The sequence below is a fragment of the Mastigoproctus giganteus genome, chromosome 10 (assembly GCF_048544385.1).
Source record: "Mastigoproctus giganteus isolate SK-2022 chromosome 10, ASM4854438v1, whole genome shotgun sequence".
Lineage (NCBI taxonomy): Eukaryota > Metazoa > Arthropoda > Arachnida > Uropygi > Thelyphonidae > Mastigoproctus > Mastigoproctus giganteus.
Genome location: NC_143584.1, coordinates 164,684,459 through 164,704,184, shown reverse-complemented (window position 1 = coordinate 164,704,184; position 19,726 = coordinate 164,684,459). Strand labels below are relative to the sequence as shown.

At 39.0% G+C, this 19,726-nt stretch overlaps 1 protein-coding gene across 1 annotated transcript in view; it reads right to left on the bottom strand.

Moving 5' to 3' along the window:
- The window catches only part of LOC150079447 (prostatic acid phosphatase-like), a 193,373-nt gene that overhangs the window by 33,529 nt on the left and 140,118 nt on the right, over positions 1-19,726 (bottom strand). The window contains exon 8 of the mRNA XM_090383075.1: positions 11,754-11,836. Within this exon, the coding sequence (XP_090239201.1) occupies positions 11,754-11,836 (83 nt within the window). The remainder of the gene's footprint in view (positions 1-11,753; positions 11,837-19,726) is intronic.

Genomic DNA, 19,726 nt, shown 5'->3' with positions numbered 1-19,726 from the left:
GAATGTTTACTAATGTATGAATTCTAGCAGAGTTTGTATATAATGGGAGTTGTGACAACAGTCAGCGTGACCTTGAACCATTATGCATTTGCCTACGTGCTGGCATTATAATACATACATACATATCAAATGTATTGGTGCATAACGCAGTTAATTTTTTTCAATTTGTAAACCGCGCTGTTCAAAACCATGCTATGTGAAATATTCCTGTAGTTTTCTTTTAAATGTTTAGGAAAATTAAAGGTCACAAAAAGCACTCTCAGAGTGCAAGTGTAATTTTCTCCCATACCACTGACTTGAATTTATTGTGTGCTGACTTTCCTAATTTCCTTTCCTCAGATTACCATTTTTCCCAAAACCTTAATGTCTCCTCAAGAAATTAACAAAAACCCTTGTATCTCCTCTGTTAAAGTGAATACTATATTTACAGAATAAATTCCATCTACCATATAAGCTGGCCATGCTGAAAACAATTTCCCCCAAAAGCCACAAGACTTAATCCAAAAGACTTTCATCATAAAATTCCTTGTCACGTCTGGGCAGAATTGCAGACACAATGAAATTATTTTTCTACCTTGCAACATTTTTTCAATGTGGCCTCATATTTCATAACTAATTTATCAGTTCATTTGAGTTTTAAGTCACTGGTCCCTATGTATATTTCAATGCACCCACTAGTAACATTCTGGAAGACATACTCTCATTTTATGCCATCTGTCTTTCTTACAGAATGTTTCCTTAATCATGATTAAGTTAAGGCTACTTCTTGTAGAACCAAAGCATTCTGTATCAGCTGATCTATTTCTGGGAAATGTTCTCCTGAATTCAGAAATGGATACAGGAGAACAATCCCCCAGAGCATCAGATACCTGGATCTACAAGCTGCCAAACTGAATTTGCTCTGTGGCATCAACTCACTTCCTCAATCATGCCCAACAGCATGTGAAGTTTTGAAATTCAGGCCACTGTATTCCTGACATCTGCACAAAGGAATGACTTGCCATCAGCTAGTGACAGCTCGACAAATACATGACAAAGAGGAGAAGCAAAGAGGGCCATAATTCAAGGGAGAATCAAGTAACAATTCTGCTATCAGTCAAAACACAATTTGGCATGTTATGCTTAACTTATGTCTTTTAAGTTTTTAATATTGTATATTTCCAAATTTTAATTGTACATAGTTTTATTGTACATTTTATTTTATAGTTTTTATCTTATGCCCTATTCTCATTATATATTTTTATATATTCTTTATAATATTTTAATTTGCAACCATTACAGTACGGTATACATTAAATTTATTTTGAATAAAGGCTAATATTTTAAGTTACAGTTCTGTTATTGATTCACAGATTAGAGTGTGTAAACTGTTACAAATCAAGCATTAACCACAGCAATGGATTAATAACTCCAGATAAAAGAAGAGAAAAGTGGCTCTGATGAGATTTTATATCAGTTGCTCACATCCAACATACCTCTATTTACTTATAGGAGAAAGTCCTCATCAAGAAAGGACTTGAACTGTTTAATTTTTTTTGAATTTCACAGTATATGAAATCAAAACAATGGTCAAATGCTGCTCATTCACTGTTCTCAAAAGTCAAAAAAACATAGAAAGCTACTTTTAGGCCTCTGTAAAGCTTGTAGTAGCCTTAAAATCTGTCACAGCTCTGCAAAAGATGCAAATTTTGATGAACAGTTCCAAGTTCCACTAGTTGAAGTACATACAGCTATATTATCATCTCTAACCCTTATAATATCTAAAGAAACATAGTACCTTTTCTGTGCCACAAAAAATTGCATGAATAAGCATAATTTAGCCCAAGAGGTACTCATGCCAATAAATAAATTTCCATTTATTCTCTAAACAGATGAGGCTAGAAGAGTTTACAAATTCATTATGACTGCATAATACTGAATTATTAATAGCAACTGGATTTGATTTTCAGTGTCATAGTCACAATGGGTCATGCATTTTTTTTGCAGTGAAATACCACGAACCCACAACCTCTTTAGTGTGGCTTTGCATACTAACCACTAGACCACAGCCAGCCCAAAATACAACAACAGGGAGAGAGAGAGAGTCATCATCCCACCACCCTGTAACAGGTTTGTCACATATAATCACATAGGAACAGTTCTGGCCATAACTTCCCAGTTTCACATGGCATGCACAGGCATGCGATGGAGCATGACATAAACATGACCATATCTCCATGTTACTTAGCATTTAGAAAAGATACCCAGCTCATCATACCCAAACTGTCCATGGCTATCTCCTCTTCCTTCCTTCCTTCCTTCCTTCCTTCCTTCCCTCCCTCCCTCCCTCCCTCCCTCTCTCTCTCTCTCTCTCTCTCCCTCCCTCCCTTTCAAAACAGTTTAGGGGTGAATGGTATTTCACTGCAATGAAGAGCAAGAGGATTTGCCCACAACATATGGCCTTCCCAGTTTCTCATCTAAATTATTTTCTCGTTATTTTCATTGTTTTTTAATTAATTAAACTCGAGCACCACAGTCTTTTCCCAAGAAGTTATTAATATATTTTTAAATTTAAATAGATATTAGCAACTTAGGCACAAATGTGGATAATGTAATTTTATCATAAGCCCAAGCTACAGGGTTGAATATTCTGCTTTTGGTCTTCAGCAAGAGCAGAAAATCTCTCTGTGACCAAAATCAAATGTAGATAAAAGTGTATGAATTTTGACTTTATTTCAATTACTGAAGTGAAAAAATCCTGCAATCCTATAGAATAATTTGTTGTTGTTGTAGTTGGGGTTTAAAGTGCAATGGCTACTTAGGCCATATTGCACTTACGGAAGTGGTGCATACTGCCTATGTTTGTTGATTTAGAAGCAGTTAAAAACGGTTATACAATCCTATTCGTTTTAGGAAGGAGAAGAATTCTGTGAGATTTGAATTTTCGCCTATGATATGGCTAAGTGACAACGGTTCCTTTAAATTTGAAAGAGAATTGAAAGACAATAGTCGAGCATTATTATATAGAGTACAGTCCAGAAGTATGTGTTTGACTGTGAGTGGTGTATGACAATGACTACACTGAGGAGGATCATTTCCTGATAAAAGAAACAGATGGGTTAAATGAGTATGGCTGATTCTGGCTCTGGCTAGAATTACTTCTTCTTGTCTGTTTGCTATGGAGCTAGAAGCCCATAATTTTGGTAAGGGTTTTATTTGGAGTAGTTTATTATGGAATTGCGTTTGCCACTGAAGAGTCCATTGATCTTTACATATTCTTTGTATATTCATTTTATAATCTGTGACCGGTACTATGGAATTCATTGTGGCTGAGCTGGATGGATTTTTGGCAGCATCATCTGCAATTTCATTTCCTGGTATTCCGGTATGGCCTGGGATCCAGCAGAAGATAACCTTTTGCTGATGTTCTCTAAGACGTATCAACTGTGTTTTGATGAGCTTTAATAACGGGTGAGTAGGCGAGGTTGTTGGTTGTTTTGTTGTTTATTAGCGCATTGACAACGGAGATCATAGTGCGCCAGAGTAGGCGGGGAGTTGTTTTGCAATGCTAATACGGAATCTTGTGAATCTGTATATATTATGCTCTTTTGGATTGACATTAGGAAGACATTTTTTAATGCAAGCTTTATAGCATATAATTCAGTCGTGTAGCTACTGCACTCTATCGGAAGAGATAGAGAAATGATGTTATCAGGGAGTACCACTGCTGCACCCGATCCACTCTCAGACTTCGATCCATCTGTATATATTTTAGCGAAGTCAGGATAATGTTGAGTATGTTCAATATGTAGCTGTTGGATGGTAAATTCTGATAGAGAGTGTTTTCCCCACTGATGGAAATAATTGTCACAACATGGCATGATGACCGACCATGGAGGATCGGGATCTATAGGATCTTGCAAGATTTTATCGAAATGTATATCCCAATCTTCTGCTAGATGTTTTAGCCTAATACCAGCAGGCTGAACTGTCTGTGGTTTGTTTCTATACAGCGGATTATAAAGTATTGACCAATTAGGATGGGTCACCTGGCTTTGGATCTTGATTGCATAGTTCAACAGCAACATTTTTCTCCTGATATTTAGAGGAGGTTCATGGGCTTCAATATACAAACTTTGCACTGGAGATGTTCTGAACACACTTAATGCTGTTCTAAGAGCTGAATGTTGAATTGAGTTGAGGCGAGATAAAACACTCCCCCTAGCAGAATTGAAAACAGGTGCCCCATAGTCCAGGCATGATCTAATTATGGTTCTGTATAGGTAAAGCAGGCTGTAACGATCTGCTCCCCATGTTGTCGCTGATAAGACTCTGAGTATGTTCAGTTTCTTTTGACAATTTGTCCAGAGATATTCAATGTGCTTTTGGAAGTTTAACTTTCTGTCGAAAAATAATCCTAGTAGACGAATACTATTAGCTATGGGAAGAGGATGGTTGTTCAAGTGGAGCTCGGGTTCAGGATGCATATTGCGTCTGGTACAGAAGTGAATGGCAGCAGATTTCTGGCTGGACAGTCTATAACCATTTTGTGTCATCTATGTCAGGATGCGATTAATTGATATTTGTAGCTGGCATTCAATATAATGCATGTTTTGAGAATGACAGGATATTGAGAGATCATCTGCGAAAAGGTACGAATCTACAGTTTTTGGAATGAGTTCAATTATATGGTTCATTCTCATTGCAAATAAAGTGGCACTGAGAACCGACCCTTGCGGAATTCTTTCTTCTTGGGTAAAGATCTTAGAGAGGGTTTCCCGGTAACGAACTTGAAAGGATCTCTGATGAAGAAAATTTTGGATAAAGTACGGTAAATTACCTCTCAGGCCAAGAGAATGCAGGTCTTTTAAGAGGCCGAAGCGCCAATGAAGATCGATTTTTCCAGAATCCAAATTGGTTGTTGTTAATCAAGTTTTGGGACTCCAGGAACCAAGTGAGACGGCGATGTAACATTTTCTCGAGGGTTTTGCTTAGACAGCTGGTAAGGGATATCGGTCTGTAATTTCGTGGAATAGAATGATCTTTACCGGGCTTTGCAATTGCTAGTACATAAGAATGATGCCAGGAACTTGGGAAGGTATGTTCAGAAAAAATTCGATTGAAAAATATGGGCGGTAAGGAGAGTGATCTTTGATCCAAATTTCGGAGCATTACATAGTATATATCCCATCTGGGCCAGCAGCACTGTTTCTTGAGTTGTTAAGGGATTGTTGTAGTTCAAGCATGGTAAATGGTTTATTATAAGGTAAAGCGGAATTGTCAGTGAAATTTAGTCTGGATTTCTCTGCAATTATTTTCAGTTTTTGAAATGTTTAATCATAGGCGATAGAAGAGGACAACTGAGAAAATATGGTCCCCAGTGCATTTGATATTTCTGTAGGAGTAGTAAGCTCCTGTCCATTCCAGTTCAGTAGTGGGGTGGATAAAGGAGGGAATTTACTGTTTAAACATTTTATTTTTCTCCAGATTAATCTGATATCGGTATTTTTATTTACTGACGAGGCGAATTTAATCCAATTTTCTTTTTTCGCTTTACGTCTGATGTAACGAGCTTTTGCTCTAAGACGTTTATAACTAATAAGATTGGAGGTAGTTCGGTGTTTGCGGAAAAGGTTCCACGCTTTGTTTTTCTCTTTTTTCGCATGGTTGCAGTCTTCATTCCACCAGTAATTTGTTTTTTGTCTATGTCTTACTTGATATTGAGGAATGGCAGCGGATGCGGCTGTCAGAATTTGATTTGTGATGTGTTCAGTAACACTGTCGATTGAACAGGACAGATTGATGTAGTTGTCAAATGATATGTGCGTTCTGTATTTTGTCCAATCAGCTCTTGAAAATTTCCATTTAATTGGATTTTCTGTTGGGAAGGAACAGGATGTTTGAATTTTGCAGATTATGGGATAGTGGTCGCTGCTATATGGATCGCTTAGAGTTACCCAATCTATACTTGGAAAGAGGATTAGGGAACAAATGGTAACGTCTATTGCAGAAGTTGAACCTGTAGGGAGATGGATATATGTGAGTGCCAGTATTTAATAAAGTTAAATTCTGCCTGTCTATCAACATTTCAATAAGCTTCCCTCATCTGTCTGATATAGGGGAACCCCATATTGGATAGTGGGCATTAAAGTCTCCCAGTATACAAAATGGAGATGGTAACTGCAAACCAAGATCATCGATTTCCTGAATGGTATATTGATATTTTGGTGGAAGATAGACTGAAACCAGTGTCAGTGTAATACCATTTACAACACGAGTGGCAACAGCTTCTAAGGAGGTTTGTAGATGGATGCGGTCTGGAGGGGGTGCTTCAATCCACGAGTACTGCTACTCCTCCGTGAGCACTGTTAGTGCCAGCTCTGTCTTGTCTGAACATAGAATAATTTTTGATTTTGATTGAGAAATGAGGTGTCAAATTTGTTTCCTGCAAGCAAATTGCAAGAGGTCTGTAGTGGTGAATTAATTCATGGATATCATCGATGTTACTGCGAAGACCTCTACAGTTCCATTGAATGATCTGTTCCATTATTTGGATTTGTAAGAGGAGAGATTGCTTAATAGCAGATTGTCTCTCCTGTTAATTGTTAACAGGAGAGACTGCTTCTACAGGGATGGGATACACTTAAATAGAAAGGGTGCAAGAATGTTTGCTGATGCTATTGAGGCAGTGTTAGGTGGGTCGGAAAACTGCTAGATTGGGGGGATACAAGGACTAATAGATTAACAGTAGCCACTGGCAGAGGTGAAAGTGATTCTTGCACTGCTTCTATTGGAATGAGCCGCAGCCTGGAAAATAAGATGCAGGATAGTTCAGAGACTGCTGGGAATCATTGGGGTACAAGTAAAGTAAAGAAAAAGAACAGGCGCATGTATACTTGCGTGTACACCAATGCTAGGAGTTTAGTAAATAAATTTGATGAATTTGAGGTATTGCTCAAAACATCAAAGGCAGATATTGTGGGGATTTCAGAGACGTGGTGTCACACAGATATAAGGAATGCAGAACTAGAATTTGGGGAGTACAATGTCTACAGAAAGGATAGACAGGATAGGAAGGGAGGAGGGGTTATGCTATTAGTTAAGAAATATATAAAATCCAAGGAAGTGAAGCCAGTCGACATTGCTGGACAGTGCAGTGTCGAGTCAGTTTGGTGTGACATAAGCATTGGGAGATCAAAATTGAGAGTAGGAGTGTGCTATAGGCCTAATGACTCTGATGAGTATAATAAGAAACTGTACAGGGAAATAGAGTGGGCCAGTAAATCAGAGAGTCTTATAATGGGGGATTTTAATTTCCCAGATATTGACTGGAATTTGGGGACTGGTCACTCACACACTAGCAAGGCTTTTGTGGATTTATTGGATGATTGTTTTCTACATCAGCATGTTCAGGAGGCAACTAGAGGGAAGAATACTCTTGATTTGATTATCAGTAGTGATTCTTCATGCATTAAGAATCTGCAGGTAAATGACCCACTAGGGGGAAGTGATAACAGTGTGCTGAAGTGGAATTTACTCAAAGAGGTAACTACCATTAGGGGTAAAGGGAAGGGTTATTGCTTTCGGAAAGGCGACTACGATGGACTGAGACAGTATTTAAATTCGATACAGTGGGACCAACTGATGATGTTACCAACAGCAAATTCAAAATGGGAAGCATTCAAAGACCTTATCTTGGAAGCTACTAGGCTTTACATACCAACTAAGAAATATTGTTCAAGGTTTAGGCCTAAGTGGATGTCAGATGAACTAATGAGACATATGGCAGAGAAGAGAAATGCATGGGATACATACAAATTAACACGTGACAGAGAAGCCTATGATAGATACAAGTTGATCTGTAACCAAGTTACAAAGGAGGTTAGGCAGGCGAAGGCAGATTACGAGGAATCTTTGGCAAGGGACGCAAAGAAAAACAGCAAAGAGTTTTTTACTTATGTAAACTCTAGAAGGAAGGGGATGAATCAGATTGGTCCACTTGATATCGATGGGTCAACTGTTGATGATCCTGCTCAGGTAGCTAACAAACTAAATGAATATTTTGCATCGACATTCACGCATGAGGAGTTATTCAGCGAGGGGAATGCCAGAGGTGTATTCAACTCTGGCAGTAAGCTAGAGAACCTTGTAATAACTGAGAGTAAAGTGGAGGAGAAATTGTTGAAGATAACTACAAGAAAGGCACCTGGGGTGGATGGGATCTATCCAGTTATATTAAAGGAGGCAGCAAAGGAAATAAGCAAACCCTTAGCCATAATAATTATGAGAGCTTCCTTGGACTCAGGGGAAGTCCCCATGGACTGGAGTTGTGCAAATGTGACCCCAATTCACAAAGGAGGATCAAAGGGCGACACAAGTAATTATAGACCTGTTAGTTTAACTTCTGTTCCCGGAAAATTAATGGAGGCACTGGTTAAAGAAGCACTGCAGGATCATCTAGACAAGACTTCAGTTATAGCTCAGACACAGCATGGTTTTGTTAAGGGGAAGTCTTGCCTGACCAATTTGATTGGATACTATGATGCAGTCACAAAAGAACTGGATGCAGGGAATAACTTTAATATTATATACTTGGATCTTAGAAAGGCTTTTGATACTGTTGCACATGGAAGACTGCTGCACAAATTGGAGCAGTGTGGCATTGGAGCCAAATTGCTGCTATGGATAAAGGGGTGGTTGAGGGGGAGAAGACAGAGAGTGGTAATCAATGGACACTGCTCATCGTGGACTAATGTTATTAGTGGAGTCCCTCAGGGTTCAGTATTGGGTCCATTATTGTTTTCTGTATTTATAAATGATATTGATGATGGTATATCAAGCTTAATGTCCAAGTTTGCAGACGATACGAAGGTTGGCAGGGTTGTGAAGGACACTACTGACACTATGCTACTGCAACAGGATTTGGAAAGGTTGAGCAGATGGGCTGAGAGGTAGCAAATGAAGTTTAACAATGATTGATTTGAATTGTATTGGCGCATTAGCATCTAAGGCTATAATGCACCTTTAACAATGACAAATGTAAAGTACTACATATGGGAAACAGCAACCCCAGAGCAACGTATCAACTCTGTGGTACTACACTGACAGTGGTAGAGAATGAAAGGGACCTGGGGGTGGTTGTGCAGGCAGATATGAAGTTCTCTGAGCAGTGCAGACGGGCTGCAAGAGTAGCTCATGGTGTATTGTCGATGATATATAGGAATTTTTCTAGCAGGGATAAGGAGGTGATTATTCCCTTGTATAAGGCAATGGTCAGGCCACACCTAGAGTACTGTATACAGGTGTGGAGGCCTCATTTCAAGAAGGATGTAGAGATGCTGGAACGAGTACAGAGAAGGGCAACAAGATTAGTGAATGGAACAAAGGGGTGCTCTTATGAAGAAAGGCTTAAATTTTGCAAGTTACAGTGTCTGGAGATTAGGCACCAGCGAGTTTTTTTTTTTTTTTTTTTTGTAGTTGTTGGCGCATTGGCTTCTGTGGCCATAATGCACCTATCAAGGTTTTTTTTTTGCAGTACTTTGATCCAAGCCGAGGTGGGATTCGAATCCGCAACTTTTGGGTTGCCAGGCAGGCACTTTACTCACCCGGCTAGTCCGGTCGGCCACCAGCGAGGTGATCTGATAGAGGTGTATAAAGCCTTGAATGGTTTGAGCACGCTCAATGCTGATGGGATACTTCCTCTTGCTCAGAATAATCACCTGAGAGGGCATAAATTCAAATTGAGGAAAGACGGATGTAGGATAGACGTGAGGAAATTTGCCTTTAGCCAGCGGGTGGTGGGTTGGTGGAACAGACTTCCATCCTTTGTCGTGGAAGTTGATAGCCTAAATAAGTTTAAGGCTCAGCTGGACAGGTATTTCGAACGAACAGAGGAGTGAAGTGGAAGTGGTTATTTTTTATTTATTTATTATTATTATTATTTTTTTTTTTTGGCTGATGCTGCATAAGCTTGCTTTCTTGCATCAAATGCCTCTACTAATGCTAATGCTAAAGAGGGAGATGAATCTGACTGCTTTTTATAAGTGGGTTGTTTGTGACGATCTAGTTTAGGTTTTTCTTTTCTGGGGAAGTTGGAGCGTGTTGAATTATTGTTATCTTCCATTTCACCATCTGCATGTAATTCAAGAAGGTCTTGGGTAGTCATATCATCAGTATCCATCCTTGTTGAGGGTGGTTGATTAACCTCGACAGGATCTGATTTTTGCAGTTTTTCTGTTACTTTACCGTGGGTTATGATTTGGGTTGGAACTGTGAGAGGTGTATTCATACTTTGATCTACTGTGTTTGGCTTTGATGTAAGCTGGGTCAATAGAACTGATCGAGCCCAGTCTCCGATCGATTTATCTGGAGAGAGTGACACTTCCATCTGACATGCTACTAATTGGTGAGAGTGGATAACCAAGGCATAAGAGCTATTTGGCATGATTAGTTTAATTTGTTTCCTAGCTTCTTGATAGGAGACTTTATTTTCAGTCTTATATTTTTGTATTTTTTTGCCTATCTTCCAGAGATCACATTCTTTAGAGTATGCTGGATGGCTTCCCATGAAATTAGAACACTGCGGAGTTTGTGCTTTGCATTCTGACTGGGTATGAGTTGTGGAGCCACCGTTTGGACATGTTGAAACGCCATGGCATGCTGTCTGGGAGTGACCAAATTTCTGGCATTTGTAGCATCTTAGGGGATTTGGGATAAAGGGTCGAACACGGCAATTTAAGTAACCTGCTTTGACTGATGCTGGTAGGTTCGATGTATTGAAAGTTAGAATTACGTTACGTGTTGGGACTAAGGTACCATCTTTTTGTATCATGATTCTTTTTGCTTGAGTTACATTTTATGTCTTTAGTTCCTGTACCATTTCTTCTTCAGACACGTTCAGTAGATCCCACTCAGTAATCCCTCCCTTGGACGAATTCAGGGCGTTATGTGGAGTGACTTGTATTGGAATTCCGCTTAAAGTGGTGAGTTTTAATAGTTGTTCAGAGTGTTTTGGGAGAGAAGTCTCTATTAGCAAGTCCCCGGATTGGAGACGTTTCACCATTTTTGGTGATGCCGCTGCATGTTCCAGGCATCGTTGTATGATGAAAGGGGAGAGCTTGCTAACAGGCTGTGCCGACAGAGAATGGATAATCAGGAAGGCTGGTGATTACTGTCTGCCTGCATCTTTTTTTCATTCTCTTCGAGGTAGAGAAGTCATGGTCGGTTTCATGATTTTCATATTGAGCACTCTTGGGCTCTAGATGTGGAAATTCATTGGTTTCCATTACTGCTCCTTTTAGCCCCAAGGGTTGATTTATCCCCCAGGTTACCGGCCCCGCCATGTGGAGGCAGGAGCGGTGCCACCAGTGACCAAGCGATAAAAGGTTAGAGGTTAGTGTGTTAGAAAAGTAGTTATATATACAAAAGAAAGGTGTCTTTCCTTTCTTATAGGAGGCTTCCTTCTTTATTTACAAAGAGCCAGAAAATAAATAACTTTGAAAGTAAAGCCTTTGGAAATCTCTTTAACAAATTCTCTTTAGAAAAACGCTTTCAAATTCACTTTGTAAATCGCTGGATCACTCGCTTGGCACTCAGGGCCCCTACAGCATAATACAAAATAACTTACTTTACAGAATTTGAGTAGGCTAACCATTAGAAGATAGTTCAAATAAGCAACATTTTATTGATCCTACATTAGAAAGCTTAAAAGTAAATAAACAGAAAAACTTAAGAATTACTATTAAAAACATGCCTTATAAAATTGGTTAACTTACAGTAGAATAAGTTATGATTTGATATTCTTTGTTTTTATATATTTTATCCTTTATATTCTGTATTAGGGAACCAATAAGAGGTCCTGAAAATTAAATTGTACAGAAATTAATAAACTGCTATTTAATATGCATGAGAACTACTTCACAGATATCCAATAAATTTATCAATCAGTTTCTAAGGAAATAAAATATTATGACAGAAGTGCAATTAAAGAGCTGCACTCCTTTCATAAAGTGTTATGAAGAATACAATAAAAAAACAATTTTAAAAATATTTTATAGCTTCAATGGCCATCATCTTCCAAAGAAGTTTCACTACTGAAATATCTCACTAATGAAACCACTATACCTTTTTTTTTTTTTTTTGCAGTTACTTAGGAAGCATATAAGTAAATGCAAATAAAAATTAAATTATGACTATGGAGGGGGAGAGAGAGAGAGAGAGAGAGAGAGAGAGAGAGAGAGAGAGAGAGAGAGAGAGAGAGAGAGAGAGAGAGAGAGATACAATTACATAGTTACAAAATTTGTAAAAAAATCATACTACAAATTATCAATGACCTGCTGAAATGTCATCTCTTCTGCAATTTGCATAAAAAAACACTCAGTAAGTGCCATGCAACTCAAAGCTGAATCTATAAAAAAGCACAAAAAAAATAAACTGCATTTGGAATTAAGAGAATTTTCACAGGTTTGTTCTGGGTTAACTGCTATTGGAAAAACACTTCTCGAAATGAGAATTTGGGGGAAGACAGGCCAGATAATAATTAAGAGTAAAGGATGATTAATAAATAAATTACACACATTGGTTATTTAGCATTAGCATTAGTAGAGGCATTTGATGCAAGAAAGCAAGCTTATGCAGCATCAGCCAAAAAAAAAAAAAAAAAAAAACCACTTCGACTTCACCCCTTTGTTCGTTCAAAATATCTGTCCAGCTGAGCCTTATACTTATTTAGGCTATCAACTTCCACGACAAGGGTTGGAAGTCTGTTCCATCAACCAACCACTCGCTGGCTAAAGGCAAATTTCCGCACGTCTATCCTACATCTGTCTTTCCTCAATTTGAATTTATGCCCTCTCAGATGATTATTCTGAGCGAGAGGAAGAATTCCATCAGCATTGAGCATGCTCAAACCATTCAAGGCTTTATACACCTCTATAAGATCACCTCACTGGTGCCTAGTCTCCAGACACTGTAATTTGCAAAACTTAAGCCTTTCTTCGTAAGAGCACCCCTTTGTTCCATTCACTAATCTTGTTGCCCTTCTCTGTACTCGTTCCAGCAGCTCTACATCCTTCTTGAAATGAGAACTCCAGACCTGTATACAGTACTCTAGGTGTGGCCTGACCATAGCCTTATACAAGGGAATAATCACCTCCTTATCCCTGCTAGAAAAATTCCTATATATCATTGATACCATGAGCTACTCTTGCAGCCCATCTGAACTGCTCAGAGAACTTCATATTTGCCTGCAACAACCACCCCCAGGTCCCTTTCATTCTCTACCACTGTCAGTGTAGTACCACAGAGTTGATACGTTGCTCTGGGGTTGCTGTTTCCCATGTGTAGTACTTTACATTTGTCAATGTTAAACTTCATTTGCCACCTCTCAGCCCATCTGCTCATCCTTTCCAGATCCTGTTGCAGCAGCAACAGGATCTGGAAAGGATGTCAGTAGTGTCCTTGACAACCCTGCCTACCTTTGTATCATCTGCAAACTTCGACATTAAGCTTGATATACCCTCATCAATATCATTTATGAATACAGAAAACAATAATGGACCCAACACTGAGCCCTGAGGGGCTCCACTAATAACATTAGTCCACGACGACCAGTGTCCATTGATTACCACTCTCTGTCTTCTCCCCCTCAGCCACCCCTTTATCCACAGCAGCAATTTGCCTCCAATGCCACACTGCTCCAATTTGTGCAGCAGTCTTCCATGTGCAACAGTATCAAAAGCCTTTCTAAGATCCAAGTATATAATATCAAAGTTATTCCCTGCATCCAGTTCCTTTGTGACTGCATCATAGTATCCAATCAAATTGGTCAGGCAAGACTTCCCCTTAACAAAACCATGCTGTGTCCGAGCTATAGCCGAAGTCTTGTCTAAATGATCCTATCCTGCAGTGGTTCTTTAACTAGTGCCTCCATTAATTTTCCTGGAACAGAAGTTAAACTCACAGGTCTATAATTACTTGTGTCAGCCTTTGATCCTCCTTTGTGAATTGGGGTCACATTTGCACATCTCCAGTCTGTGGGTACCTCCCCTGAGTCCAAGGAAGCTCTCATAATTATGGCTAAGGGTTTGCTTGCTTCCTTTGCTGCCTCCTTTAATATAACTGGATAGATCCCATCCACCCCTGGTGCCTTTCTTGTGTTTATCTTCAACAATTTCTCCTCCACCTTACTCTCAGTTATTACAAGATTCTCTAGCTTACTGCTAGAGCTGAATACACCTCTGGCTTGCGCCTCGCTAAATAACTCCTCATGTGTGAATGTCAATGCAAAATATTCATTTAGTTTGTTAGCTACCTGAGCAGGATCATCAACAGTTGACCCATCGATATCAAGTGGACCAATCTGATTCATCCCCTTCCTTCTAGAGTTTACATAAGTAAAGAACTCTTTGCTGTTTTTCTTTGCATCCCTTGCCAAAGATTTCTCGTAATCTGCCTTCGCCTGCCTAACCTCCTTTGTAACTTGGTTACCGATCAACTTATATCTATCATAGGCTTCTGTGCCATGTGTTAATTTGTATGTATCCCATGCATCTTTCTTCTCTGCCATAAGCCTCATCAGTTCATCTGACATCCATTTAGGCCTAAACCTTGAACAATATTTCTTAGTTGGTATGTATAGCCTAGTAGCTTCCAAGATAAGTTCTTTGAATGCTTCCCATTTTGAATTTGCTGTTGGTAACATCATCAGTTGGTCCCACTGTATAGAATTTAAATACTGTCTCAGTCCATCGTAGTCGCCTTTACGAAAGCAATAACCCTTCCCTTTACCCCTAATGGTAGTTACCTCTTTGAGTAAATCCCACTTCAGCACACTGTGATCACTGCCACCTAGTGATTTATTTACCTGCAGATTCTTAATGCATGAAGAATCACTGCTGATAATCAAATCAAGAGTATTCTTCCCTCTAGTTGCCTCCTGAACATGCTGATGTAGAAAACAATCATCCAATAAATCCACAAAAGCCTTGCTAGTGTGTGAGTGACCAGCCCCCAAATTCCAGTCAATATCTGGGAAATTAAAATCTCCCATTATAAGACTCTCTGATTTACTGGCCCACTCTATTTCCCTGTACAGTATCTTATGATACTCATCAGAGTCATTAGGCCTATAGCACACTGCTACTCTCAATTTTGATCTCCCAATGCTTATGTCACACCAAACTGACTCGACACTGCACTGTCCAGCGATGTCCACTGGCTTCACTTCCTTGGATTTTATGTATTTCTTAACTAATAGCATAACCCCTCCTCCCTTCCTATCCAGTCTATCCTTTCTGTAGACGTTGTACTCCCCAAATTCCAGTTCTGCATTCCTTATATCTGTGTGAAACCACGTCTCTGATATCCCAACAATATCTGCCTTTGATGTTTTGAGCAATACCTCAACTTCATCAAATTTATTTACTAAACTCCTAGCATTGGTGTACACGCAAGTATACATGCACCTATTTCTATTCTTAGCTGCCCTAACACAACCCATGTGTTTACTTGTGCCACAATGACTCCCGGCAGTCTCTGAAATATTCTGCATCTTGTTTTTCAGGCTTCTGCTCATTCCAATAGAAGCAGTGCAAGAATCTCTTTCACCTCTGACAGTGGCTACTGTTAATCTATTCGTCTTTGCCTCCCCCCAAGCTAGCAGTTTTCCGACCCACCTAACACTGCCTCGATAGCAATAGCAAATATTCTTGCTCCCTTTCTATTTAAGTGTATCCCATCCCTGTAGAAGCAATCTCTCCTGTTAACAAGTACAGTCCAGGCTGAAAAAAATTCTACCCCTTGAGCCTTGCACAATCTTTCCAGGGCCGAATTGATCGACAAGGCTCTCATCATATACTCCCTCCTATCGTGTCTGGGCAGAATTGCAGACACTTTCAAATTCAACCCTACTTCACGGCTTTTTTTGAACAGTGACCTGTACTTGTTAAGCAATTCTGCCGGTCTCCTACTCTTGATATCATTAGTGCCAACGTGTACAACTATATCACCTTTTGTGCCCTTAAAAGATGATATCTGCTCTACAACGTCATCAACCTTTGCCCCTGGCAGACATACGCTGGTCCTGTTCCACCTATCCTTTTTACAAAGCATGATCCCCGTTTCCCTGACAATAGAGTCACCAACAACTACTAGTTCCTTTGGGACCAGCGCATTCTGCCTTGGGGGTTGTCGCTGTGTTGCGCGATGACCAGTGCAAGCTCTGGCGTTGATGTGGGCAGCTGAGAGCTTGATGGGCCCCTCAATTTAGTTCCTTCGAGGGCATCCACCCTGTCCTTCAAGCTCTCATATAGGCCCATAAGAACGCTGAGTTTTTGCCTGATTTCGATACACTCCTTGCATCGCGCACACACAAAGACATCCCCCATGGCAATATCATGTCCCGTACTTGAATGCTCCACAAACAGCATGCAAGCTGTGCATTTTAGAAGGCTGCGATTCAGAAGGCAACTGCCCCCCTCAGTTCTCCTCTGAGCCACAGCACTTCCATTAGCTTGAGCCTTTTGTTTTGCTGCTCTGGTCTGAGTCATGTTTCTTTTAATTTAAATAAAATTTCAATTTCAGTTTATAACCCTAAATTATCTCCCAACACAGTTATAACGGGATATATATTTTTTAGTGTCAAGTATTAATTATCTCCGAGTTCCCTTTATATAACTTCCGTATCAATTATGTATTAATTAATTATGTTACGTTTGTAATCTAAGTCGGTATATGTATTTAGTTAAAAGTACAATTTAAATGCCAACGAAGTTCAAGAAGTTTAATAGATTTTACCGATCACTGAAAATATTATAACCTATACTATACTAACGCTATCTAGGTTCGATATATGACGATCGTATGACAAAGACAAAGGCGGGAAGTTACAAACGGTAATCTATGGACACTTAAGTATTAATTAACTTTCAAATCTCGCTGTCTCAATTCAGAATAAACTAACGATCCTTACTAGGTCTATAAGCTACTTACAAAAAATAATTTGATGTAAAAAATATTCAATAACCGGCTAAATATGGCTAAAAAAAAAACTTCTCGTTCAGCGGAGTTGCGACTTGTAACACGTGTATACGCTTACCGATACTTTTATGCAATTGCAAGGCCGAGTAAAGAATAAATACACCAAATTAATCAGAAAATCACAAAATAATGCTATACTGCTAAATTTAAATCAAAAGTTTTTAAAAAAACAATAATTTCAAATCAATAAATAAGAAAAATCCACTTAGCAGCTTTGAACACGTCTGGCCCCTACTAGCCTCATCAGCAGACTCAACAAATTTCAATACACTTGAATTCCTAAATGTTGAAAGTACCTTAAGAAAGATTCTTAAAATAGGCCCAGGGAATTGGGAAAATAATCTCTTGAAATAACCACAATAATATAAGCCAACCCAAAAAAGATAGAATAATTTCTATACAGGTTAAAATTTACACAAATATATATTTAAAATACAGTGCAATCTCAATATAATGAGGGGGTCAGGTTACAACTTTAATAGCTGCGTTATAAGCAAAGCTGGGGAAAAAATTTTACCATTTTTTTCCCAAGCTTTTTTTTAAACATAAATACACTTTACTTAGTAAATAAATACATAATGCTGGGACTTACAATTTACGCATTATTATGTAATTTAATTTGCTGAAACTGATGACAGTGTTTTGATATGAAACATCCTTGGGGATACCTCAACCAAGTAAATCTGATTGGTCACGAAAAATGCGATGTGGAAGTGACGCCATCTGCAGTTTTTGGCAGAGATGTTGTATTAAGCAATCATACTATTCAACAAAGGTCCTGAGCTGGATATCATCATTCTTCTCTTCCTTGGTGATTCCCTTCTACTTCTGACTCTGCGCTCGCTCTCTTTCTCTCTCTCTCCCTCAGGGTACTCTTTTTTTTTTTTTTTTTTTTTTTTTTGGCTGGTGCACCGAAAACCTCAAGCTTCCTTGCACTATATGGCTAATGATAATAATAATCAAATGGTTAATTAGGCTATTGGCTTGGCTTCTGCTAATCTTGTTTGTGACCGATCAGATTTACTTGGTTGAGGTGCCCCCTAGGATATTTCACATAAAACCATCTACTGCGCATGCTCATCACATGCCCATTTTTTTTTTTTTTTTTTTTTTTCAGTATGTAATTCTTAACAGTGGTCAGATGCAATAAATGAAGATGTTCACTATCACTTAAACATTCTAACTACAACATCACCTCATTAATTTTTTTCAAGCATTTTGTTAATTTCTACTGCTTTTACCCCCACAAGTCATTCACATTATCTTCTGAGTCACTCCTTATGTCACTAGGCTTCCATTTGTCTATTGTCTTCCCACTGTTCACAGAGGCTGCAATTTCTTTCTCACTTGGGTAATGCACAACAGAAGCTTCTGCATCCAGCTCAATCCAAGCAGCCAGGTCATTTGCTCCAAGACTGCCACCAAGTATGTTACAAGCGGACTTTAGGCGCCTCCGTAGCCAGGTGGGAAGGAGCAGCAATGCGTAGCACACGCTTCTTGATTATACCGGGGTTTGAGCCTGTCACCACCAAATACGGAGGATGCGGAAAGGTCAGGGAATGACCACCGCATATCCCGGAACAATATGGCCTTATTTGCTAATGCTCCTAAAAAAACCAAATAAAAACAACAACAACAAGCGGACTTTGCTTCTTGTTCTGAAAATGCTGCTAATTCAAGGTTAATATTAAAAGAAAGATTCTTTTAATATACCGATATATATTTTTTAGTGTCAAGTATTAATTATCTCCGAGTTCCCTTTATATAACTTCCGTATCAGTTATGTATTAATTAATTATGTTACGTTTGTAACATAACTAAAAATGCTGCTAATTCAAGGTTAATATTAGTGATTGTTCTGAAAATGCTGCTAATTCAAGGTTAATATTAACGTCTTCAGCAATTCTAGAATTGAATTTGAGTTCACAACACTAGCACATTGCTCACCATGATAATAGGCTTTGAAGGTTTGAATAATGCCCTGAGACTGGGCACCTATGAGATGATCTGATCAAGGTGTTTAAGGCTTTGAATGGATTGAGCAAGCTTAATGCTTCTTCCTTTTGTCAGACCACTTGCAAGAGGGGGCATAAATTGAAACTGAGGAAGGATGATTGTAGGATAGATGTCAAAAGGTTTGCCTTCAGGCAGCAGGTGGTTGACTGTTGGAACAAACTTCCATCTGGTGTTGTGAAGGTGGGCAGTTTGAATTAATTCCAGGAAGAACTAGATAAATTATTGGAGGGATGAACAAGTGATGTGGGAGGTTTTTTTTGTTTTCTTTTTGATTGATGCTTCATAAGCTTGCTTCCTTGCATCATATGCCACTAATAATAATAATAATAATAATAATAATAACAACATAATGGTACCCAACACTGGCAACCTGCAGAAAACTCATGGGGAAAAAATCAGGAAGTACACAAACCTAAGACAGGAGATCAAAGAGATGTGGTATGCAACAAGTTATGACCATCCCGATCATCGTGTCAACCACAGGTATGGTACCAAAGACCCTACATAACAGCCTAGCAGAAATAGATCTCCCAGCGAACACCTAAAAGGAACTCCAGAAAGTCGCAATCCTGAACACCTGTAAGATAGTCAGAGAGTTCTCGACCAACACCAGACATAACAACAACCACCCTGTGTACTTGGTAGCAATACCCGTCACGAGGTGGAACCCCCGATCAGGGAGAAATAATATAAC